General features: G+C 38.4%; 1 protein-coding gene across 1 annotated transcript in view; it reads left to right on the top strand.

Annotated features, from left to right (window-relative positions):
• The window catches only part of LOC128372627 (inactive phospholipase D5-like), a 60,422-nt gene that overhangs the window by 21,257 nt on the left and 12,513 nt on the right, over positions 1-26,652 (top strand). Inside the window, exon 2 of the mRNA XM_053332737.1 lies at positions 23,940-24,076. Within this exon, the coding sequence (XP_053188712.1) occupies positions 23,940-24,076 (137 nt within the window). The remainder of the gene's footprint in view (positions 1-23,939; positions 24,077-26,652) is intronic.

Genomic DNA, 26,652 nt, shown 5'->3' with positions numbered 1-26,652 from the left:
ATCAGAGATTCACTTTCCTGGATTTCTCCAGTGAAATTACTTCATTAATCACTTTTTGCAGAGATTAATATATTTACATTTGCACCAACCCTAACCCACATTTTATACATGTGTGAATCGATATGCATTAACTTGATGCTTATGAGTAAAGGGTGAGCCAGATTAATTTTCACAACACTACTGTAATAATACATCAGTATAATTTAACAGTTTTATAGCTGTTGTCTGTGTGACAGATGACATTGTTGTCAAACCAGTGGTGTACATTTATCACAGCTGTAAATCCAGCACCTATGTAAAGTCTTGTATGTGTGCATCTGTCCCTCATTTTCAGTGTGCTTTGAGTACAAACTCTTGAGTCACATTCATGTATCTGACAGTTCAGTATAATTGTATCTGTCAGCTACATGAGAAAAAGGGTGAGAGCTCATATATTTCATGCTGCGACAGCTTCACGTTACATTAATTCTCATTAAAGTTCTGTTGCAGTGCAATTATTGGCTACATGAATTTCACTTGAGCAACTAGGGGAGATACACCAGGCAGAAAAATCATCAATCACCCTCCCCCCCAAAAAAAAGAAAAAACTGCTGTTATCTTAAAAAAACTGACAAATAGCAACAGCGGCTACACAATTGTGCCAAGAAAAAGTTTTTTAAAAGTCAGTATTATAGACTTGTTTCAATGCAGCCATGATAGCATTTGATATGATAGCAGGAAAAGGACAGTTGGAACAAACTACATTAACAGTTCCAGTGATGGCTCAGTTCTGTATGAGTGTCCCAGGGAGCCTTAGTGACGCATCATGCACAATCGCAGAGGCCTGGATTTAGCAGGACTAAATGGGATGCAGCCAATATCCATGTGCCTGTCCTTTTTGCTGGTGAAAATGTCTCACAGGTCTCAGAGACCCTATTTCATTTGACTTGCATTCTTCATATGATTACATTATTTATTTATATAGCATGTTGTTTCATACACAAAGTGCTTTACAAAATGTATTTAACACATTAAATAAAAATGCCTTAGGAATGTAAAAATGCAAATTAAACAGATAACACAATTTACATAACAAGCAAACATTAGCTTAGCATCAGAGCTTTTGGAAAAACAAATACCAAATGTACCGCCACTGGCTGCAAAGACTTGCAGAGCTGCCCTCTAAAGGCTGACTGTGACTGATTGCTGTTGCTGATGAAGAGCAGCTGGTTAGACAGGCGGTAATGTTTGTAGGCTTTTATGTTTATTTTGAACATGTAACAATAAAATAAAATAAACAGTAAACATATGCAGTAAAGATATGCATAAACAGTGTGTCCACATACAGTAAGCTGTTACTCATAGTAGTAAGAGCAAAGAGCCATTGTGGTTTTCAACATGAGTAATCTTTCTCTTGCTAAAGATTGATTTTCTGTTTGTTCCACTGCACTGAGACATTTTGCATATCTTTAAATGGACTCATATTTTAATGGCTACATCTTGACAGGCTCAGGAAGACTGCAGATTATGTTTAGGTGGTATTATTTTTGTGGCTGTGTTATTATACCAGTAATACCAGAAAAGTCTACTCAGTGATTTTTAAGTTAGCTCCCTGCCCTGGTGTTAACTCTGCCATTAAACTTCTGCAATAGCTGACGTGCCAGCTCATTACTGTGAGCATCAGCATCCTTGGTGCCTGCATGAGAGAAAAAGGGCCAGAGACACGGCAGGCTGACAGTCTGTCAGGGACACACACAAATAAATTCCAGTCACACGCTTCGCTCAAGGTAAAAAGGTAGCATCAACTGATGGCTAACAGTATAGGCTGTCCTACAGTATCTAATGCCCCTTAAGCTGTTTATTTCATGTTAACAAATTAACAAGACTAAGAACATGCAACCATGCTAGCAGCTCTGAGACTTTGGTACTGCTGTATTGTTATCTAATAAAATTGACTGGCAGAAATGGAATATAACATTCATAAAGTATGGTTTAATTAGTGTATAATTACCTGAAACTATGAATTGTTGTGTTTTCATCACCTTAATATCCTTTTATATCTACATAGAGAGTGAGTCCTCTTGCACATACATCATTCTGAACAGTGAAACATCCAACTGAATGAACAATAAGCAAAACATGAGTGTAATGGGTTCTTCTACTTCTGGAGATCACCAAAGTTTTGACAATCCAGATAAATGTTTGTGCCACATTCTGTGTCACTCTATCCAATTGTTATTGAAACACTTAGTTCAAAACCACAAATAAGAAAAGTCAGATGCTCACCAAATTCAGTAGACATCATCCTCTGGGGAAAATGTAACTCTGATCATGTTTTCATTGAAAGTAGCGGACTGACCAAATGACAGTGCCAACCAGCTGCGGCACTAATGTAACAAAACCGGAATTTTCAGCAGCGAGTCATCATCAGAAGAAGAGCGATGACTTGGTGTCAAAGGGTATGTTTTTTTAATGTACTGCAACAATGGTGAGGCATTTGCAACTTCTTTTGCCTTTAAAGCAACACACACAGAAGTTAAAAGTCTGACAGCACGACACAGACACCTAAACATATAAGCTACTCACACCAGTACCAAATAAACACACACACACACACATGCTGTTCCTGTCAAGTTGCACATTGCCAGAGAGCTGCTGCTGGGTTTGAATTAAATAACACCCTTAAGCACACATGCACTGACAAAAACCAGCTGGACTTCACAAAGATCTGCATTGTGAAAAGTTGTAGGGGCTACAAATGATTGTAAAAGGTCACAATGAAGAGTTGTTGCTCAGCTTTATTGTAGCTGCACTGCAGATATTGTGTCGAACCACCTTCAGGAGATCAGTTAATCTCTCTGTCCCCAAGGTAATAACTTAATTCAGCTATAAAAAAAACAACAACTTTGACACAGGAATAAAGGCACAGAGTTCGGGTCCTGAATTAGATTTAATTTAATCGTGTGCAGGGGCACCTTACCGTTAGCGTAGGCCCTGTTCCAATTGCACCCATCCCTACACAATATGGTGAGTCAACATTATTTCAGCACTCTGCATCAATGGACAGCGACACATAGTAAATAGCGTTCCCTCCTAATCAGTAAAGAAAATATGAAATGAAGGTTATCAGCCAAGTAGGTCAATGTTTCAGATCTACTATAGTGACCAAGTTTTGGCTGATTGCTCGTAGTGATGTCAGCTGCTAAAAAACACCAGGAAAACATGGAAGTGTCCTTGTGAATACCTTAATTTTTCTTTAATGATATCTCAATGCATACTAATCAATGTTTTTCTTAGTTAAAGATTTATGTTAGTGAATTATGTGCTGGAAAAAAAAATTGGATCTCATTATTTTTCAGAAAAGTGACCCATATTCACACTTAACTTAACCTGCTCTGTCGCTGTGTGTACATCCATAATCAAAGTGCAATAATGGTTGGGCCACGTGTTCTACTGACATTAATGACAAATCCTTCATGAAACACCCTCAAACTAACTTTAAGAAGGGTTCATGCTTCTTGCTGGTGACACCGTTTAATTTACAAACTTGACAAGACAAAAATAATTATATAAATGTTTATTAAACTTGCAGTTACAGTAAAATTAAAAATAAATTTAAGTAGCTACAAGCAACGACAACACACTCTGCTGAAAGCAAACATTTATTACAGTTAGTTCAAACTCCCGAAATGTAATCACTTCTGCCACAAAGTCCTCCTTCAAGACCATGTGATATTTTTGCTGTTCTTTTTGATGTCTTTACTCTGACAATATGCAGTTCACCACTGAACCAGACGCACTACGACACTATGTTCAAATACAACATAGTGACATAAATCATGCTTTTATAAAGAGTGTTGAAACGAGAGGATTGACTCCTCATTCTGTCTGCTCCTGAATCACAGGTAGCTCTCATACTTCATATTTACTCTGTGTGTGTGTCTTTTTTATTTTATTTTTTATAAGCTCATTTCTCGTGAGGCCCCTGGAGGTCCGAGGCCTGAGGTTTAAGCACTGTTAATCCCTGCATTAAGGTGCCACTGGCAGTGTCTGCAGGGCTTGCTTTCATGTATATTTGTGATGCTTCTACAGTCACATCAGTCCCTTGAAATTCAAATACAAGATATATTGCTTTGATCACCAGTCGGCTCATATCTTCATTTTTAAAGCTGCTGATAATGTCCTCACTGAGCCTTCAAAAGTCCAGTCAAATTAAACAAGAGGAGACAGGACTGAGCCCTTATTGTCAATCGATTCATGAGTCTCCCTCTCTTGCTCTCTCTTGCTCTCTCTCTGTCTTTCTTTGTTCACTGCCATTGTGGTAATTTAGCAGAGGCCTGTGGCTTGTCAAGGGATCAAGCCCAAGCAGCTCTACTGGCAGAGCTTTAATGAAACCCTTTTGGCTCAGAAAGGATGTGTGTGCTTGAGAGTGTGTGTGTGTGTGTGTGTATAGTGGTACTCAGTAAACTATCCCCGCTGTCTATATACACCAGCTGAGCCAGTGTAATTTAACATCCTGCTGATATCACAAACATGTGGAGTCCCATATCCACAACACACACATAAGCAGTGAAGTGTAGATGGCAGTGACGTAACCAAAGGCAATAGGATACACCTGCTATTATGGATATGTGGAACAGAGCACTAGCAGGAAGCATCATCGCATGGTCGGAAGTGCGGTGAAAAATGCAGAGGTCGGCAAAAACATCTGCTTTTTAGTAAGATGAGAATGCCATGGGAACAATAATACTGTAGTCAACAAAAAGCATGTTATATCATTTATCGCTATAATGGCAGTAGCATATTGTAAGACTGATATCATGATTATATCGTTGGTAGTTTGTTTAGAAAGAGTAAAGAATATAAAGGATGGGCTGTGGAATGGGCTGAGACAGAAATTTGGAATATGGCCTCAGATGGCTGTGTGTTTAAAGGAGTTTATGTTTGTGTTTATGGGTACAGTATGTAGGTGCGATGGAGGGAATAGGGTGGGTAGAGTTGACTTTTAACGTTTCTTGCTTTCAAAGGAAAAATTAAGTCATAAAAAGGAGGATGACACAATACTGTTAAAATATACATAAAAAGGCAAAAGTGGAGAGACAAAAGTAGATTTAAATTTAAATATTCACAAAGATTGGAATGTGGGTTTTTGTGTGGTACAGTGAATAGAGTGGCGGAGTACATTGAGATATAACACAATACAAGCAATAGAAACTTTGCACTTTGTGTAAACCTCATTATGAAAGTTGAGTGTAGACAAAATGCAAATAGCTTCATAGCAGTGAGGCAGGATTCACACATTAATTAATACATTAATACATTAATTAAGATAACTGTTTAGGCAATCTCTACATAAGCTGAAAACAAGATATTTGTCCAAGTCCAAATGAGTAATAATTCATAATCAGAAAAACAAATTATATAGAAGATTCAATATTTAAAGTCTATTAATGAAGACAGTGGTAAAAACAATTGAATATACTATGATTATGGAAATATTAAGCATATAGCTAAATACTAACAGTGAGTAAAATGAATATGCCAGTAATGTCATTTTGTTCCCATATATAGGGGAACGTTGTCTCAGGTCTTCCTACTGTATCTCTTCCACATGCAGAAAACACAGATCAAACACTGAACAGTGAGGACTGTAAAAGGTACAAAAGAAGCAAATATAGTACACTTCTGACACTAGCTTTTGTTTGTTCTTATTGCTGAACCAGCAACAAAGGCAGTCCACTTGTTTCAAACCCCTGAGTGCCAGGCATTTATCTCAATACTTACAGTATCAGAGCTGATGCAAGCACAATTTGACTCAGACAAAGACCGCTGTGCTGTTGTGCATATGTTGCACAGTTCAGTACTCACAGCTTAAAGAGTGAACAGAGAGGGAGGCTCGGACTGGGCTGACCAGACAGAGCGACGGACTGAGAGATGATTGGGTGGGTTAAGGGTGGGGTCTGGTATCATCACAGTCGACATCACTCTCATGTCTTTTTAATGGGACTATAATTGACTTATTGATTTTGAGAGTCCAGCTGGGATCAATGGGCAGAGCTGCTTGGCAAGGGGAGGAGAAATGAAGAAAGAGAGAGAAAGTAAACGGAATGCACGATAGTGGTTGAGATACTGATGGACACTGAGGGATTTAAAGCAATGACACTTTAATCATTGACACATAACATGGTATCTAGAGATTTTACCACTGCAGAGTCTCAAGGATGTGGGCTGAGTAAAAAGATTCAATTTTCTACTGCTGGAACGCTATCAGGAGGAGTATCATACACTCCGTCCTTACAAAAGATGATACATAACAAAGCAACTTTGTTCATATTTCTCAAAGACCTTGATGCATAAATGTAAGTTGTGGTTGTATTAACGGAAGTACAAGGACTTCTTGAGAAATAAGTAACAGCCTAGGTGGGTCAGATAGTACAGCACAGTGCTTTTATGGCAAAGTGAATATGACTCAGACTCTGTGAATGTCTTCTGTAAGAAAAAAAGGGGAAAAAAGTAAACGACCACAGCAAAAAGTGGGTAAAATATAATTGTTTGAGTTTTAAATGTTTGGTTCACTCATGCACGGATTATGAGATATCCATCTCAGAAATGTCTGCTTATAATGAAGAATTGATTTGTTTGAATAGATGTTATATTTTACTTTTAAAAGCAAGCAAGCTTTTTAAGATTATCAAGTGTAAGACTTGATATGTTCCTTTTAGTGTGTGTCAGCATACTAACATTAGCCAAATACCACTAAACATAAATTACAGGCGAGACTGATGGGAATGTCATTAGTTTTGCAGGTATTTTCTCATTAAGTCTTAGAAGTATTAAAGTATTCAATTTTGACTTGATGATGGTGCAAAGTGATTACATTTCGTCCTGAGGAGGGCACGAATGCCGAAATGTCACGACAATTAAATTCAATAGTCTACTGTAGTTGAGAAATGGTGCGAATGGTCTAAATGCTACACCTGAAGGCAGCACCAGACAGGCTATTACTGTTCAGACTGATTAATGCCTGACATGGATTCTGTCTCCATAGGTGGAGTCTTCTCGTATCTTGTTGCAGTCTGACTTCAGCTAGTGTTATCTCTTGCAGGATGAAAGTTGGAACCCACAAAACATTTCCGTACAGTTATTTCACACAGAATCTAAAGCTATGCCGCTGCCCTCAAATCCCAGAAGAACACAATTGTCTAGAACATGTCTTAGTCTGTCACAAAGGCGATAAAGCATACATTTACACTTTACACTTACTGAAACCTGACATTTTTTCTTCTCACATGAATAAGAGAGTCTAGTTTTTACAAGAACAGTAGCACACACGTTCTGTCATTTTTTTCTATAAGATATAAACTTAAATTCATCATCTTGTCATGCTTTCATCCTTTCTTCATAAATCACTGTCACAGTTTCTTCCCCTCTTTCACTTTGGCATCTGTCCTTTTTCTCTGTCTCAGACACACACATCTCAGGAGTATTTATCATCGTTTTCAGGTCAGCTTCGAGGCCAGTGCCGGCGTTAGTCTTCAGAGGAGGACACTGACCTTTGTCTATTAAGCCAGTTATTGAAAAGTTCAGGGAAAAGGTCAGTTGAAAGCTTCAGGGTAGGACAGACTGAATTGCATCACCTGACTGGCCTTCAAAAGATGACAGATAGGTGGCTGTTTTGGATGTTGTGTGTGCTTTTTGGAATGACCCAAATGTTGTGTTAAACTTTTCTCTGTGTTGCAGGTTTTTTTTCACATTTCTTTTATTAAAAATGCATAAAGGACAACCTAGGGGAAACTAATCTGTATCAGAATTCATGATTGTTATTGTCAGTGTCAGTTTTTATAGATTAATTATTTAACACATATGAAGATACATTTCTGTAGTTATTACAGCATCAATAAGTTTCACTCATTATTAATCAGTCCTGACTGGCTGGGAGGCACGGGTCTAAACATCCAACTAGAGACAGGAGATGCATCCTCACACAGAGAGCAACCAGTTTTGTCTTGTGGACAGAAAGGTGCATCAGTCACAGTCCTTGTTGTCATGCCTGTCGGCCCTTCAGTCATTGATTACCCCCTGTTACTAACCGAATCTCTGCTGGGATACATTCCTCAGCCAGCATGCTACAATTGAAATCATAAATTACAGTTTTCATTGCTACAGATAGTTTTTCTGCCCAAATTACAGATTGATCAGTGTGCACACACACGTAAGCTACACAGCCTCTGTATCCATCCACAGCCTCCCTTGTCAAAACATGACATAGTGGATGAAAGTGGATGATAGATAATCTCAGCAGGTTTCTGAACAATCCAGTGTGCTAGCCAACAAGCCCGAAATTGGAATTTGGGAATAGATCGAGTGGTACGTGTAAAGTGAGAGAGCTGAGAGTTTCCAGCTGAGCAAGACCTGATGAAGTTCTTTACAGACTGTAAGCATGAGGGTGCCCAACTGTCAGCGTAAATCTGGGAGAGATCAGAGCACCTGGCCGCCACTCGCTAGGCCCCAGACTGCCTTGAGAAGTGATGGATGACCTTACCTTCATCTTCTAGGGAGTAATAGAGTCTTTAATTGACACAGAAGCAATTCAATTTAGGACAGCTTTATTTATTACCCTCATAGGAAGAGACAAAGCAGGTTGAAAGTAATTTCAACAAGGTTTGTCACATTAATTCTAAATGGACAAAAGAAAATGTTTACAGCATGAAATATCGGTGTGTCAAACAAAACATAGGGTAGAGTGTATGTGCACACCTGCAGTGTTTATGAATAATAGACAACATTACAGAACATTAATTGTGTTTAATTGGCACACTGTCTGATTGGACACAGCTGGACATGAGATTTGAGAAATCAACTATATAAAGTGATCATAAGTCTAAGTTCCAGACTGTCATCCCAAGAAAAACAACGCAATAGGTTGTAATGTCAGTTGGCAAGAAATGGCATACAGTTACAGTTGAGTGAGAGGTTCCATATAGCTGCCGTAGAGACCCGGAGCAAAGGCACAGTTCACACACATGTACAGTAGCTATATTTGTAGACAATCTTCCTCATTCAGAGGATGTGGTTTGGATGGAAGAATGAACCCAACAGTGGACTTTGCATGAGACCGCTGTTCGTTTCCTGTGTCCATCCACAAGGAAGTATTAACTTTAACCCTTTAACCACGTTTCTCTAAACTTAACTAAGTGCTCATATTAACCGAAACCATGATCTTACCCTAAACCTAACCAAGTGTTGTTGTTTTTTTTAATTTGTAATGTTTTTGAAATTGGACTTGCGGCAACGTTGTGTTCACAGCTTCTTGTGCTGCTCTCACATATCTGAAAATCAATGAATGCAGGTTGAGGAAATAAGTAGTGCTAATTCAATTACCATAACTATGTTAATATTGTAGTGAAAAATGTTTTGTCTTTCATATAGCTCATATTGGTGTTGGATACTAGCCGAGCATGGCAGCTGATTGTAAAACAGATTAGAGGAAAAAAATGAAATCGAAGACATACCACTGCCATGTGATTGGAATCATACACAATCATCTCTGTACCAGTTACACCAATTCAGAAATAATTTTGGGCTGTTTTGACTCAAATGTTTTGATTTTTATGTAATTACAAACAATTAATAGAATCATGTCACTTTTCAGTAATACACTGACTGCCTTTATATATCTTATATAGCAGTGAGTGAGGAGGAATAATTGTGAAACACCATTTTGCTGTTTTCACTGAAATGTATGAAAGACAAATGTCTAAAGTGTTTGCTCCCCACCTTCAGTATTCAAGATGATACCTTCACTCTGTGTGTATACCTGTCTTAAAGATGGATGATGTTCCTGCTTTATTCATTAGCTACAAAGATGTTGTGTGGATTCAGATAGAAAGCAAACAAGACAGAAGTTGGCAGGCAGCCAGGCCCTTTTTTCTATCAGCAAAGAGACTTTGAATATGCTTGGCTGTGTAGAGGCAGAAAGGAGATGAAGTGGAAGTTTACATGTATTTTTCGAGGCATACAATATAAGCAAGTCTTCAATAACTTACATAGTTTAATGACACTACCCTTAAATACATAACTCTTACCCACAACATAAATCTCATAATCCATTTTTATGCCTGGTAAGCAGAAGGCCATCTGGACCCTTGGGTGCAGCACAATGTTTTTTAATCACATCAGAGCTCACTCGATCAAAAAGCGTTAAAATGCCATGACACAGTGTGTAATTAACATAAAGCAGAGCAGGGCAATAACAAAGGCATAATGTAGGGGTTCCATAACAAATGTTACTGCTTTCAAACAGGCTTCACGGAGACACTGAGAGGTTTGATGAGTTTGCTCCAGTACGTCCTTCACTAGATCACTGCATCTCAAACAGGTAGAATGGAAAAAGTTTGGACCAACATGTTAGACTCCCTACAGTCATCACGAAAGCACAAAATTAAATCAAAGCGGAGTAGGCAAGATTAAGATTTGGGATATTATCACAGTTTCCGTGTTGATGTAATAATTACGTTTTTGAGAATATGAAGATTTAGTTGTGAAGTTAGTTTATGTTTCGTTGACTCTGTGTTTCCCTTCACGAACTGTTTAACCATACAAAACATGTAAAAACGTCAGCTTGTGGTTTTACAGAGGGTTATGTGCGGGATTATGAGCTTTGTTGTCACTCTGAGATTCACTGAGCCAGGCTGCTCACCCTATTTCATCTCTTTATGCTAAATTAAGCCTTCTCCTCTAGCTCCATATTCAGCATACAGACATGAGTGGTATTGATCAAACTCTCAGTAAGAACTATCTCATTAAAATAATGTCAGGTAGGATGGATGCATTCACTACTGATCAGTCACATCAAGTCAAAACAAAATAAGCCCTTCTTCTAAACAGATACTGGATAACCATAACAGAATCTCAGCCTAAATTAATGAAGTGAGATGAAATGGCAATTCAAATAACAGCTAGCTAATTCATGCATGATATGAAAAGAGTCAATACAACATAGCTGATGGAGTTTGGTTTGGAAAGCTCTCATAGAATAGGAACTGCCCACTCACACGATGAACACCATGGGACATAAAAAAAAGTATTTTAAGAAATAGTAGCAATAATAAATAATTAAAACACTACTCCCAATGTGAGTCTATTTGTACTGCAACCAGCTATGGTGTATATTATTGTATACACATCTTTACAGTGTGTCATAGACAGGAATGAGCTGGTAGCACATTAATGATTTAAGAGTTAAGAGCACAGACAGCCTCGGGGGTAGGTGCTGTTGCAGAACCTGGCTGTCCTGGTTCTGATACTTCTCAGTCTTTTAGCCTATGTCCCAGGCTCAGTTGGTCTGACCTCAAAATTAGTATAGTATATATAGAATTACACTGGGGATATTGTATAATATGTTGCAGTACACTTACAATGTTTGTGATGTTTCAAAGAAATAAGGGCACTAGGGTTCTCGAAACAGTTCCTGTTCACAGTAATCAACACAACGATATCTGATCCATTAATGCACAAGACTTGACAGAGATGTCAAACAGACTGATAGTGGAAAATCTTCAAAGACTTACAGCTCATATTCTGCTCTGGGCGTCCTGCCATCAGAAACAAAGTGTCAAGAATATGGTCATCTAGGGCTTTCTTTTATTTGACCAGTTGCGTCAAGCCGCTATGATCACGACTTTTTCATATTAACCAGAGATGGAAAAAAAGGCCATCTGCCATGCAGCTACTGCACTCTGTAATTCAAAGTCAGCTGGATTTGCTTTGCTGTCTTGTAGACATTAACCACTCATCCAAAAAGCTTTATCATCAGTTGTTTTTCATCCAAATACTTGGTTAAACATTGCACAACATGACCAGTTGTGTTTATCTTACTGGAATCCCATGACCTGGATTTCAAAGAATCATAAACTAAGTATTCTTTCTCTGTTATGGTGAGCTCTATCATTATGAAGGCGCGTCCTTATACAGCTGCTGTGATTGTGCTTGAATAAAGGCAGAGCTGTTTCACTGCTCATCCGGCTGGCAGAGCACTTGGAGCCCTGGGTTCACTCAGGAGACCTGAACAGACAGTTACTGAGCTGAACTAAGAGCACACTGTCTCTCTGGAGAGGAGCATTCAAAGTCATTTTTCATAAAGCAGGAGCAGGCAGCAGCTTAGAGGTGACAAGTTGTGACAGCACGAATGGAGCAGCACATTGTCATTTCTTAAATAGACAGAACCACATTATTTTTTTCCCCTTTTTGCACTATGTGAACTCAAAATATGAAATAAAGTACTGCTAGTAACAATTCTGACAATTCTGACAATTCTTGGCTGACAAAGGGTTGTAATACATTGTTAGAAGTCTAGGAAAGGAACCCAGTTGAAGCAGTGGTGGATGATGAAATGGCTTATTCAGTGATGGATATGCATGAGAAGTTTTGCGTGAAATATTGTTACAAAGGAAATGAATCAAATGCATTTATTCAAGCGTGCAGGGAAAGCAAAACTCAATAGAACAACTGAGCCAGCAAAGACTGAGCTGAACAACACGACTTAAATAAATAAATGAGGGAATAGGGAACAGGTGACAAAACAGGAGAATTGGCTTGGGGCTAATTGGCTGGGGAAAACACTGGGAGCAGGGCGAGGCTAACAAGGCTGATGCAGTGTAGGCTGAGGACTACAAGAAATAACAAAGTAAAGACAAGCGACAGAGCAGTGACAGGATCGTGATACCAGTATGGGTGCATTACATGATGATATTTCGGTACACAAACAACATTTCTATATTGATAGGAATTGTGACTTTGTCTGTGTATCTAAGTCATTAAGCTTAAGCATAAGAAGGTGCAATGTCCTGGCAGAGATGCTGGTGTCAGTGTTCATTAGTGATTCTGCTTCTGTTCAAGTTCTTCACTGCGTTCATTGTTGAAAATGTTTGTTTTTAATATTTCTTGCCACATTTTGCTGGAGTCCTGATATCATGACTTCAAGTGGTACAGTTTTGTGGTTCTTAGCTCAGTGTTTTTGGGATAGTTTTGTTCAACACAGGAATTTTTGGTGTCGTTTTAAATCACGCACAATGGTCTTCTACTTTGCTCAGGCAAAATGAAACACACATTTCTCAGTCCAGTTATCTGTAAATGTTTCTTATCAGCAACTTTTCTTTTTTGTATCAGCTAGTTTTGAACAAGACATTTTACTTTATCAGCCAGAATTACTACATTTCACAAAAAGCTTGCTAACTGTGGTTACTAGCAGGAGGCTGAGTGATGACAGCTGAGGTGATTAGATAGCAATGTGGAAAAAGTGGAAAGAGTGAGGTTGTGGTTAAACTTCGTTCCCATCCCAGATTAAACTGTTATCCGGATCTGGGCAGGAGTCTGCCTAATGAGTATGTGTGTCATACACTGTATGCACTGTGTAGCGTTTTTTACTTTGCATAAACATCACTTCTATTTAGTGCATTCCAGCTGCCACTCACCTGTCAGCTTGGCTGTCTTTCTGTGTCCATCACTTGTGGGCCTGCTTCTGCCTTTTAAAAGCAGAGTGACCAACATGTCCTGTCCTGCAAGTTGCTCAGTCTTTCATTTTGAACCCTTACATTCTTTAAAAATGTGAACATTTAACACTCATCACTGTCTTTCTACATATCAGCTTGACAGTTTAGTCTTAAGCTTGGAATCACCAGCAGACAAAACCACCTCAATCAAAGTCCACTTACTTGTATGTTCTGGAGCTTTTGTCCCTATCACACAGTCTGTCTTAGCATATAGAGTGTGCACAGTTGAAGATGAAGCATAACTTATTCTTATTCTGAGCACTTTTATGACTTCTCTCCCATGTAAGAAGTTAAGCTTTACAGGGAGGTGTGTTTTCATATCCTTCATCTCTGCTTTGATGAATGTTCAGGAGACTATACTCTCTCACCCTTCCACCTCCCACAGCCTGGAGTAAAACATCAGTGTCACTTTGATCACAGACACTAAGAAGAAACTCTGACACCAGATGAAGAAGACAAGTCTCTTTCAACCTTCATCACAGAATAATAACAAAAACTAGATATCAGATGACAGATATCCAACATATATATGTAAAGTCAAGATGGTGGCAAAGATAACAACAATGATTTATTCATCTCACATGGTGCCTAACTTTAGTGGATCATACCATATTGGGTATGGATTTAATCTGCAGATGCTGAGGTCCAAGACTAGACCAAACATTTCTATGGATGTCAATTTTTGAGCCACAACTCAACAGTGTTGCACGGTCTACCGGTACCCACGGTATACCGCGGTGCCAAAACGTCACAGTGCCAAAACGTCACGGTGCCTACTATACTATAATTTCTACAAAACCGTACTACCGTTGAACACGGTGCCAGTGGGACCTATAGTTTCTGTAAAAACAAATCTGGCTTGTGAGCACAGCAGACCTGAGCAACGGCAACTCTAAAGATACAACATGGCTTAGCACAGGTGCTAATGGGACCAACAGTGTATCTCCTAAATTACCCCAATAATAATGCCTGGAATGGTATCAAACTTCTACAGTAGTACAAATAAGGGCTTTACTCATAAATCGATGAAATGGAAAGTTTGTAAGTACACCAGGAGTTTATTAAAATAACACTTACCTGATCGCTTTTACTCTACTGCTACTGCTGTAAACATTGTCGAAATCTCGCGGGATCCCACACAGAGCACGACATTTATTACCAGAGATCCCGCGAGATTTGGATTATGTTTACAGCAGTAGCAGCAGAGTAGAAGCCATCAGGTGAGTGTTATTTTAATAAACTCCTGGTGTACTTCTTGTTTCAATTCAAACTTTAATAAATGTTATTCATAAAAATATTGGTTTCAGTCTTTTTATTTTTTACTTAACCAGTAGAGTTACAATGTAATGTATTAAATGTATGTTTATCATGCACCAACCAATATTAAGTAATTCTAACTTCATAAAAATAATAATAATAATAATAAAAAAAGGCTGTGGTATCGTGATACTACCCGGAACTGTGATACTTTGGCTGGTATAGTATCGTGGGTATTCATTTTGGTATCGTGACAACACTAGCCACGACAAAGGCCAAAATGTGTCCTGCAACAGACAAGGTAAGCCTTGTTTTTAGCCAAGCCTTTTGCTACGTTGCAAGATATATCACAAAATGACAGGAACGGCACAAAAGACAAGTTCTATGATAGACTCATAAGGAATCTTATCAATATTTATTTGAACGCACAACACAACCCGTTCTCAAGGCACCAAAATTTGGCACCAATTTATCTAACAAGGCAACAAGACACGATTGGTTGTCATTAGTGGAAACAAGATTCCAAACTTAAGCAGTTGTTCTGCCCCAGAGTAACCCGTTCAGAGAAGTCATGGGTCAACAGGTGTTTTTGAAAATGTGAATTACTGCAACCACAAGAGTTCTTTGAGCATACAGTCATAAATGTGCACAAAAAATATTACACTGATGGGTCCAGTATTATGTGAGTAGCTGGAATGCCAACCAAAACTGAAAAATCAGACACCTTTTGAATTTCTTTGGTATTTGTTATCCACTTAAATTCACTTTGCTTTGTCTTAGTGAGTGCTTGACTGTGACAAATTGCTGTAGATGAGGGTAAACCTTGATGTAGAAGCCAATGAAGTCACACCAGGAAGCTATGAGGTGTGTGTTTCATCATCCTTTTCTTCTGCAACTCCTCATCCAGATGCCTGCTATGAATAGACATGCTGAATGAAGTAACGACGCCTTCAGATGAACAACCATAAAAGTGTGTGTGTGTGTGTGTGTGTGTGTGTGTGTGTGTGTGTGTGTGTGTTAACATTATACATCACCTGAAAGTATACACAAACTCGACATTCATAATCCATACAATATGCATTACAGTATCCAGATAATAACAGGTGAAAACAACAATTCACTGAAAGCTTACAATAGAGTAAATGGTTCTCTTACTAAGTCAGCAATATTAAATGTGTGCACAAACTCTGTCCAGGCACTCAGCTGCTATAAGCTACACCTCAGAGTCCAACTTTTCCCCAAAGTATCCTTTTAATTTGCTATGATGGGCTAATTTTAATTAACTTTTTTTTTCTTATACAATATTGAATTGTTCTCAGGGGTGATTTATAGTAGTGTGTACATGCTGAGACTACATCACCTTTGGAAATACCAACACTGCGAAGGTTGTGATTGGTCAGGGTGTGAGAACAATGCAACTTTGCTTCTATAAAAGACTCAAATCAGATCTTTTAGGAAGTGTGAACAAACCAAATTTTATTAATATCAGATCTGTGCCTCTTGCATATGTGGTCTTAGATCTGATGCATAACAAATTTCTGCCTATGTGACCGCTGTCAGACCAGTCATATAGGAATTAACATCTTACTTCTCCATGAATGCGCATATCTCCTGTCATCATTATTCAGTGTCAGCATCTCACGGCCCGGTGAAATAAAACATGGAGGAGATCAACCGTGATGAAGGTCAAAGAAGAGACAAGGAAGTTTCAAACTGGTTGGACATTTATGGACAATCTTGAACTTAAGTCAAACTAGGAGGAACTTATTGTAACATAAACATGTCATCCATATTTACGTTTTGACTGTCTCACAAATTACATTATTGTTGTTATTCTTGTAGCTCACATTTCAGTTGCACATGCTGTAGTTTAGGACGTCAGTGGTGTTCACACCGCAGCCATCAACACGCACACAAAAAATATGACTAAAAAACTGGAATTGAACATTAATCTGCACTCACTGCAAACAAATACACACACACACATGCATGCACACACACACACATACACATACACACACAATCGGCTTAATGTGAATATTGCCTTAGGTGGGGCTTTACCCAACTTGTCTTGGTCTCATCTAAAAATTAAATAGAGCAATCTGATAAGAGTAAATCACTGTTTTGTTGAGCATTTGGTATTGCTGTATGTTTTGGGGTGTTATTTGACAGTTGGCAGTGAAGATAGAAAGGAAAGTTGGCTAACAAGCAACAAGGGTCCCCAATCAAACTGGAGATATTGCAGTCCATGGTAGTACACAGTAGTATACTGTGGTATGCCCTTTAAGCTTTATTTTAGATGAACTGTTGGAGCAGAGCTTAGTATCTCTGCTTCTTGTTGGAGGGAGCAAAAAGTCCAGTCCACAGAGAAAACATTATTCTTTAATACTGAGGTACATCAAAACATCTACTGCTGATGTTTGGGACAATAGTTTTTTTGTTCCCCACAAAAGGCAATTGTACTTAAACTAAAAATATCTTACTGTGACATCTTCTATGTTTGACTCGCTGTCCACAAGATTAGTGTGATAAGTCCTTTGAGGTGGATTTCCTTTAAACACACACACACACACACACACACACACACACACACACACACACGATCTGCTCAGGCGAATATATTAAGATACTAGTCATCAGTGAGACCTCTTCACTGTTAATTATTCAAAATAAAAACTGACAGAATAGTATAATTAAATAGTGCACATATTTAAGTTGTCCTCTTAAATTAGACAGGCTGACATGCAATATATTATTATGCAATAATATAAAGGTAGCTAATGTCGAATAGAGGTTGCCAATGTTCTCTCTACATCTCACACACTGACTAATAATCTGTATCCAGAATTGCATTTGGAGTCACACTGACTAACATTATCTGCAATCATGTATGTGTTACTACAATATGTACAATAAAAAAGGTTTTGCAGGTAGCTGAACTTTTTTAACATAAGGCTGATGGTTTTCTTTGTTTTTCTTATTGTCAAAAAATCTCATGGGCAGAGCCAAAGCCACAATGAATTGATGCTACTGATATATCTTACTCTGTGCTGCAGAACTCTGTTGTTGTCCAAAGACTATTAAAAACATATCAACTTCACTGACACTTTGGTATCAGAAAGAGGCCACAAGAAGTCTGTTGACAAGGCTCTGTTAGCTTGTTGTGCTACGTATCACAAAGTATTAACACTATACTATACTAAACTTTTTTTAGTACAGAGTGAATAAACATGTTGATTTACAAAAAAAAACAAAACTCAGAGTAACATCAGCTTCAAAGACTCAATGTAGGTTTAGCCTTGTACTAGTATTGGCTGCTTTCACTCAGCATCTTCTTTCATGCCTAAAAACATCTGTGTTCATGGATGGAAACTTGGCTGCACTATAAAGAAGACTTCCTCTTGAAATGGCAACAGAACTCATCCTGTCACCATACTTGTGGTGATGCTGTGCTATACCTGTCCTCCCAGTATCTGCAGCACTCCAAGCTCATTAGAAAGATTAGACCAGAGTATGTTGTTGATGGGGCTTCCAGATTTCTGCTGTGGTGGCGGTGTGAAGTAAAACTTCTCATCCGCTCGGAGCAGCATGGCTCCTTGTTATCAGCATGCCTTCACAAAAAGGAAACATTCATAGAGGAATAATTGGACACATTTTTCAGGCTGTACTGTGGAGACACTCATTCTGCTTCACTGTTGGGTGCACTTACGCTTCCCTTAATTGTGCTTTAAATGCCGCGGGGGATATATGACATATGCTGCATCATGTTGAAATGCAGTGCTGAAATATTTCTTTTGTCATTCTTTTTTGCTTCAGCAATGCTAATTGGTGACATAACATGCACAAAACTAGCCAGGACATAAGAAAAACAGCGCCTACTTCTCAGACTGTGTATAATGCATATTATATTACATATTTTAGTTTTCCATCTCACTTGTAGATGACTAGAAGGTGTCAATCCTTTGACAAAAAGCAAATGATAGACTTTAGACAGCTTTGAGGCTTGGCAGAGAGTAGCAGAGAGAAGGACAGACAGCCTCTATCTAAATCATCTTCCTCTTAACCCATGATATAAACATCCGCTCTCTGGCCTGGCTTTCACCTATGTCTGCATTTGTTTGTGTGCAAAGAAAGCGAGAGAAAAGCGGAAGATATGTAGAGGGTGATGAAGAGAGAGAGAGTGCTTTTTTTGTATGTGAGAGTCTGGCACTGTCCACTTTGCACAGCACTTGCCAGCCTTTTTTAGATGGACGCTGGGGAGCTTTTTAACACAGTTGGCTTGTAATCTAACTAAGTCCTGTTGTTTATTATTCTTTCTTTGCAAATCACTCAGGACTATCTTTGTTGCTGTCATTTTTTAGCACACGTGTAATTAACTGCAAATGTTAACAGCCAAAATGCCTCTTGAAAGCAATCACACAAAAATATTTGTATATTTTGTTTGTATATCTTGGCTTATAAAATAGGGAAGTGGAATTCAGTGCAATTATTGATGATAATGACTGACTGTTGAGTTTGCAGTTAATAGTCCGATTGTGGCTACTCTGAAGTGGTAAGTTAGAAAATGTGGTGCTTTATTGTGATTTTGGTGAACTTACCCCTTAAGTTCATGAAGCTGACACATTATGCTTTTTTGCAATTTTCTGTTATTTGTATACTGATATAATGTTGGATGTTTATGTTAAACATGGTGAAAGGTCTAAAACTATAGATGAATGTTAAAAAAAGCTTAATGTTTGCATGTGCCCTCAAATGACAGTTCATTCTGTAGCACATTGTTGGTAAGGTTGTTCCACGGCCTGTTTCGGACAGAGGCTGAACTGAGGGGCTGCATAAAGAGCCACTTCATGATAATTAAGGAGTTTGTTTTTAACTGTAAATCATTCAAAGATGTACCAGTTGAGCCTAAAAATATAAATATAGACCTGGAAATGTGCATAATATGTCTCTTTCAGAGCACAGACATCACAACTAGTAGCCTATATTTTTTTCGACTTTTAGTGTCTTAAATATTTTAACTGAACCTATTTGTTAACAGTTACTTTGGTGCAGAATACTTCCTGTAATTGAAGATCTATTGATCGCTAGCTGTGCTTCAGTGTCAGGTAACACTGTCCCTTGTGCACAATTTTAGTCTGACCTCTTCACATAACTGCCATTATGCACATCCACATCGGATCTCATGAATCCAGCAGCTGATAGATAACCACTGGCAATGTGAGAAGCATACCCAGCGCTTGAGTCTCCTGCAAGCAGACTTTCATTCATACTAGGGGTAATTGCAACACATCTGGCATGAGGTCCAGCAGATGAGTGACAGATTTGATTTAACCTCCATCTATCCTGTGAGTGTTTGCTGAGTCTGCTTTTGTTAAGTGCTCTTTTTTTCCCCTTTACTTGCATTTTTTTGATAAGGTGTGCAAATATGAACCAGTGGCTTTATGGTCAGGAGGTCAGTCCTTTGACCTTCATGGTACTTTCAGCCTACAGGATAGATTTGGCACCAGTATGACACAGAGGATGGAGAGTGAATGAGCTGGTTGAGCCAACAGTGGCTGTTCATAGGAAATAGGGATAATATTTCACTCACCAGTGCTGCAAGGAAATAGAAAACACTGTTCCCATGTCAGACATCAGTTCAGATAGATGGTTGTGTGTGAATGAGAGTGTGAACGTGAATATCCTGGCCAGTGTCTCTTTCGTCCACTGGGGACACTCCATTGACTGGCTGGTAGATTAATTCAATTCCCGAATGAGAACCGATGGACATGAATCTGTTTAGCCACAATAGACACAATAAAATTACCAAGGATTTCTGTTTGTGGGGCTCACAGAGGTTGATGGTGCATGATAGGACATTTGTCTCAGAGGATAACGAGTGGAGTATAGCTGACTGTGCTAATGATCTGCTGTCTTCAAGGATAATTAGTTTTGGCTCTACTGGCGGGGTTCAAAGGAGTCAGGGTACATTTGTTAGTGTTTTACAAATAGCTGGGGCGTTTCCCAGAAACTGGGTCAAATGTACTGTAAATCAGTAGCTCACTACATTGAAAGCATGTCTTAGGCTGCAATAAATACACCAACTGTACTGTGTTGTTGACTTCTAATCCTGGGTTTGACTAGATGTAAATACAATATAATTAAATAAATACAATACAATGATGATGTTGAAATTACCTAAACAATATGAAAGGTAATATCTTTACACCACTGACTTTCTTCATTTGCTTATAATATAGTGTAGAATAGTACGGTATAGTATAGTATGGTATTGTATGATATAGTAATTACTATATTATCATAATTATCAATACATAGGTTTCATTTCTCCAGCAAAGTCTTTATTTTGTTTATTGATATACATTTTTTCAGCAGAATGCTTGATAGTCATAGCATTAAAGCTCACTTGTGTTTACTAACACCTTAATTGACCTGATTCATCATAAAATGTTATTCTTTGCACCTGCGATATGCCATATGGCTGTATAAATGGTAATGCCATTTCCATCATTTTCAGCTGTACTTTGTGTTTGGTGCTAATTACTAAATGTTAGCATTACTACCACAGTGAACTAAGATGCTTATCATAGTAAATATTATACCTGTTAAACATCAGCTGTTGTCTGCCGGTTTATCGCCGGTAACCCGAGGCTGTATCAAGCTTTGGTCCCTGTTGTGTCAAAGTCATCGGGTGCTAGAATGGGATGGGTTGGTGTGGTGTCAATTGGCCACCAGCCCAACCCACAGTCCCGGTGGTTGCAGCAGGGGTCTGTTCCGCAATTCTCTCTCCCAAAGCGCAGGTCGGGCAGGTGTTACATATGCTTGTCTTAAAGATTATGCTGGGAAAGCCCAAGTACACTCAAAATCCATAGGGCTGTAGTTATGGAGCATTTATCAAATCCATAACAGATATGGGGTGCCCCTCACCATGCTCCTGGGGCCCTATCGTGGGTTTGACTGGGGTGGTACACTTGTCAAATGCTTATCTAAGTGTTCTAAGGTTCTGGTAAGGCGCAACCAGGGTGCACAGAAAACTCCTCTGGATCAGAAGACAAAAGCATGCCTAATTCTGATTCTCAGTACTAATATTGAATGTGAAAAAGGACAATAACTATCTGCCTATTGAGTTTTAAACTTACAGGGATAAGATTACCATAAAGAAAACTGGACTGTGACGCAATGTCACTAATTTTTCCTATCAGCTGGTGTGTGAACAAAAACAATCCTGACAACAAAAATACAGAATATAAATCTACAAAGTTAACAAGTGCCTAGGTTTTTGTCTGATGTCCAGTGTAGTTTGTCTTTTCAGTTCAGTTATTTGACTTCAAGTAGTGTTTAGTGTACTAGGGCTTCGAAATACTGCCTGGAAATGTTCCAAATGTTTTGGCCGATCTAATCCTTCTCCATGTCTCTGCAGCAGAAATGTCCTGTGTTAAAGCTACCCTTACCTTTGATACATTTTTACACATTTTTTTGTTTACGTTAAAATGCTATTAATAAGGTGATGGCACTCTAAAATGTTAGAGAGATCCACCAGGCATAGAAACTCATCATTATTCCATTCTCATATGGTTCTGTGAAAACTCTGAGCGACCTGCCTGTTTTCCCCCCTCCACATTATGTACGGGGTGGGACCAAGGTGGGACACAGGAGAGAGGAGGGGTTGTTGCTGTTCAAGTTTTTTCAAAGTGCTGTGTGAAATGCAAGAAAGGCAAGAGTCGCTTTAAATTTAATAATAAACATCACAGAAACCTCTTATCATCACCAGAAACATGAAAATTAGCTTAGTTGACATAAGTTAGACAGTGCCCCTATTTATAATTATGGGATAATTATAATTGATTTATTATCTTGTATTATTTCATTAATCTATGAAAGAATGTAAAGTAATGGAGGAGGGACATACTCAATAATATTTCTGGTCTTCAAACCTTTACCAGATATAAAGAAGGAATCCCTGAACTTGTATTACTGCACGCAATGCATTTTACATAAAGAGGTTTGTATAGTTTTACAGTTAGTAAATCTAAAACTACTATGAATGCATGAGATCAAAATGCAGCAGAGACCTTTCCACAATTCTTGATTGTTTTTCCCACCAGGTCCTCCAAAAGTCCACAAATCCCAAAGGAATGAGTTATATTAGGAAGCCGGAAAATGTTCCTACCTCATGTCAACAATAATGGATCATGCTCTTTTCTTCAACAGTAATTTTGCACCCTGAGGGTTTGTTTGGCTGATGGGCTCCAGATATTGTTTTTTCCCATATAATTGGCGTCCAATACATGAGAAGTGAGCCAAAACCACATTTGGCATTGCAGACTGTGCAGAGAGCGTTAAAACAAACAAAACAATCCTGACGCCAATTCCAATATTTCTACTTTATGCTGCAAGTTTTTAATTACTAGGCTTTAAAAAAAATCTTATTTCAGGATTTTGATGTCCTCATTTTGATCAATTATACAATAAATAATTATTTTAAATAAACTTCATACATATTAATTTCTGATTTATTTTTCTCAGTAAAAAACTATGTATCATATATATATGTAATATGTTAGCCTTAATTATAAACACATTATGGTCTGATGGCTTTGATATGTGTTGTTGAAAACCACAGACTCTGGAAACAGATGGACTGAAGTGAGCTGGTGGACGAGTAACAGCTGTGCGTTAGTCTCCTTCACATATTCTTTCCCCTTATAGAACATGGTGACCCTTACTCAACCATATGGGATCATTTGTACTTGTCTTTATCTAGATAGGTATAAAGCCGAAGCCAAAAAGGTTTTTTTTTCTTTTATTGATTGTTCTGTTTTCTGTCACCATCTCGTTCTGTCTTTGCTTTCTACTTTCTCCTTCTTCCCTTTTTCCTTTCTTCTCCTCATTCCAGGCTCATGTTATTTATATGAAAGCTTGAACTTGTGAGGTCATACAGTACACAGAGCTTCTATATGTTTGCATTTAATTCCTCTCTATATTATGTTATGACCTGCTGAGCTGTGCATTAAATCAGGAGGCATGTCAGCTGGGGCAGTCGACTAATGGGAGCCAAGGTTGGGGCACTTTGGCCTTGTTTTTACAGTATAGGGTTGAAGACTTGAAAATACACCTTAGAGATCAATTCTGTTTTCCTTCTCTCTTTTGCAGTCTCAGCAGAAGTGCATTGTGATCTTTGCCTTGGTGTGCTGCTTCGCCGTACTGGTGGCTTTGATTTTTTCAGCTGTGGACGTTTGGGGCGAAGACGAGGACGGGATCACAGAGGAGAACTGCAGCAGGAACTGCAGGTGAGAAGTGCGAAACCACAAAAACAAAGTTCAATGTCACTGGTTCCCAAACTCTCTGTTTTGTCACTCTTCATCACAAGTTATGGCCTTCCTATGGACATCAGCTGTTCAACCAAAGCATGATTTTTATTCTCTTCTCTTTGTTGAGAAGAAAGTCAGGGGGAAAAAATTATATGGAAATATTTCTCTTCTCTTTTTCATCTTCCTTTAATCATGTGATGCCAGTCATTAGTTTGCTTTGGATTCAGTTGCTGTTTATGGTCGCAATGTGGGGTGTTGTCTTTCATGCTCAGGAAACATACCCTGCTACTTTGGATTGAAGTGAACAATAGCTTTCTGGGAAGAGCTGGGGAGAGCAATTGTCAACGAATGCCCACATGGCAGAAATCAAAGCTTGGCTACGGTAAATTTTCAAATCTTATTCACAGAGCAATAATTTCCAAAATGACCATCAGCACTTTTACTGTAATGATTGAGACCATAATGACTTGTTGAAAAAAACATTGACTTAGTATTTCTTGAGAGAAATTGACATTCTTTGAATGGGAGTCAATTGTAGCAAGGGATTTTTTGGTTCCAGCATCTAGCAGCTGTCAGAGGCTTAGCACTGCAAGGTGCTGAATAAGTAAATCTGTTGATTACATATGTAGCAAAGCACCTCTGTGTTATCTAAACTGCAGCAGTGAGGCTGCAGAGCTCCAAGCAATGCTCACATTTGTATATATATACTGTAATGTGGCAATGTGAAAGAAAATATACAGGGAGAGTAGCACCAATAACAGTTCTGCATTACTGCAAAGTTGTCCCTGTTAATTGTGGAATCAAATGTAACTAGCAGACTGATATCAGATGAAGCCTCTCCCAGTGAATTGAAATGATTGCTAGGCTGTTCTTAAAGTTACATTTAACTTTAGCAAAATTCTGCAGTTTGTTGAAGTTTAAAGAATAAAATAATATACTTTCTGGATCCTCAGACACAAAGGCTGAAAACCACTGCAGTATGCCTTGGTGGTCCAGAGTGAAAGTGGCTGATCAGCATTCATTTGGCTGATACAGCAGTCCTGTACTCTGTATACACCTACTCTCAACTTCTTACTGGTTCCCCTCCATTAAACTCTTATCATCCAATTTCCCATTCAGCCTTGAATTACTTCCCCCTGTCTCTCTCTATCTTTCTCTTTCTTCATGTCTGTGTCCATCGGCTCTCTCCTTCTCCAAATCAGCCATTTATCAACCATTCAGAGAACTCCACCGGGCAACCCTTTCTCCCACTTAAGCCTTGTAAAGCTAAATTTGACTCCTCTTCTTCTCTGAAGGACCCCTTAATCTTGGGAGTAAAATGAGATATAAATACAAGGCTGGAGGGAAGGATAATTGGAAGTGAGGGTGAACCAGATGGAGGGTGAAAAAAAGAGGATAACAGGGTAGACTCTGGGTTAGAAATGAGTGAGAAAATGAATATATTCATCAGCTGATATTGGCTTGCTGTCTGTGATAGAAGGGAGGACTTGTCAGTTCAAGACTTAACTCCAAACAAATTTCAGAAATGTGAGCTGTCAGATTTCCAAGCATGCACTGTTATTTATATCCCATATTCCTGAGAGAAGGACTGAATAATGAAGCTCTACTGAGACATGCATCATTTTTAAGGCCTATGAGATGTGAAAGTTTGACATAATTAATGATTTTATAAAGTATTTTGCTCAAAGCAAGTTTCTGTGCAAAACTGGTAAGGTGATATATTATTATGAGACTGACACATTTATAATGAGGTGCACTGAGGCTTGTTCGTGCTCACTTTGATTGCTAAAGGTACTTGTAATTCATCAGGAAGGAAATGTAGGTAGCATAAACTAATTTCAGCTAATGTAATTTCTGAATCAAAGTGTTCACGCCTCGAAAATGATCTAATAACTAAGACTATTACTTAGACTAAGTAAATTATTTAAATAGATCAGACTGATTTTCAAAATGTAATTGCTTGCAGTAAATGATTTCTCTCACAACAGTGTGTGTATTGCTTGATTGTTGGAGCAAACTGGGAGTAGCTTACCATCTCATCTGATCTGCCAGCTTGATGTATCCATAATGTACATGTGTAATTGCCTGGTGTCAGACAGCTGATAAGCAGGTTACTATTGATCTAGCTGAATTGTAGAAGGGCGAAACCATGCTTGGAAATCAAGCTTTTAGCACATTTACAGTCTGCTGCTTCAGAAAACAACATTTCAATCCACTTTTGAGTGCAAATGTTACTTCCTTATATCCGTAATTGAAACTGAGTAGTTCCTTCAACTTGTCATGTTTTGTTGAACAGACATGAAACAGATTTAAATAGTATTGTGTGATATGGATGATGGTGGTGATAAAGTTAGACAGCTCTGCACAGTAATGTCTAACAGGTCTATTATAGGGATTAAAGGAAAGAAGGTCTTGCTCAGTATTATGTATACTGTATCAGTGGCACAAGCATCTTACAGATTTCCAAATAAATATGATTTTTACATGAATTGTAAAATTGCAAATGTTTAAGCATCTGAATAAACAGCACCATGGAACAGCCTTCAAATAGCATA

Source organism: Scomber japonicus, chromosome 14, assembly GCF_027409825.1.
Source record: "Scomber japonicus isolate fScoJap1 chromosome 14, fScoJap1.pri, whole genome shotgun sequence".
In the NCBI taxonomy this organism is placed as follows: domain Eukaryota; kingdom Metazoa; phylum Chordata; class Actinopteri; order Scombriformes; family Scombridae; genus Scomber; species Scomber japonicus.
Note: the sequence above shows the minus strand (reverse complement) of the source record. Positions and strands in the feature narration are given on the sequence as shown.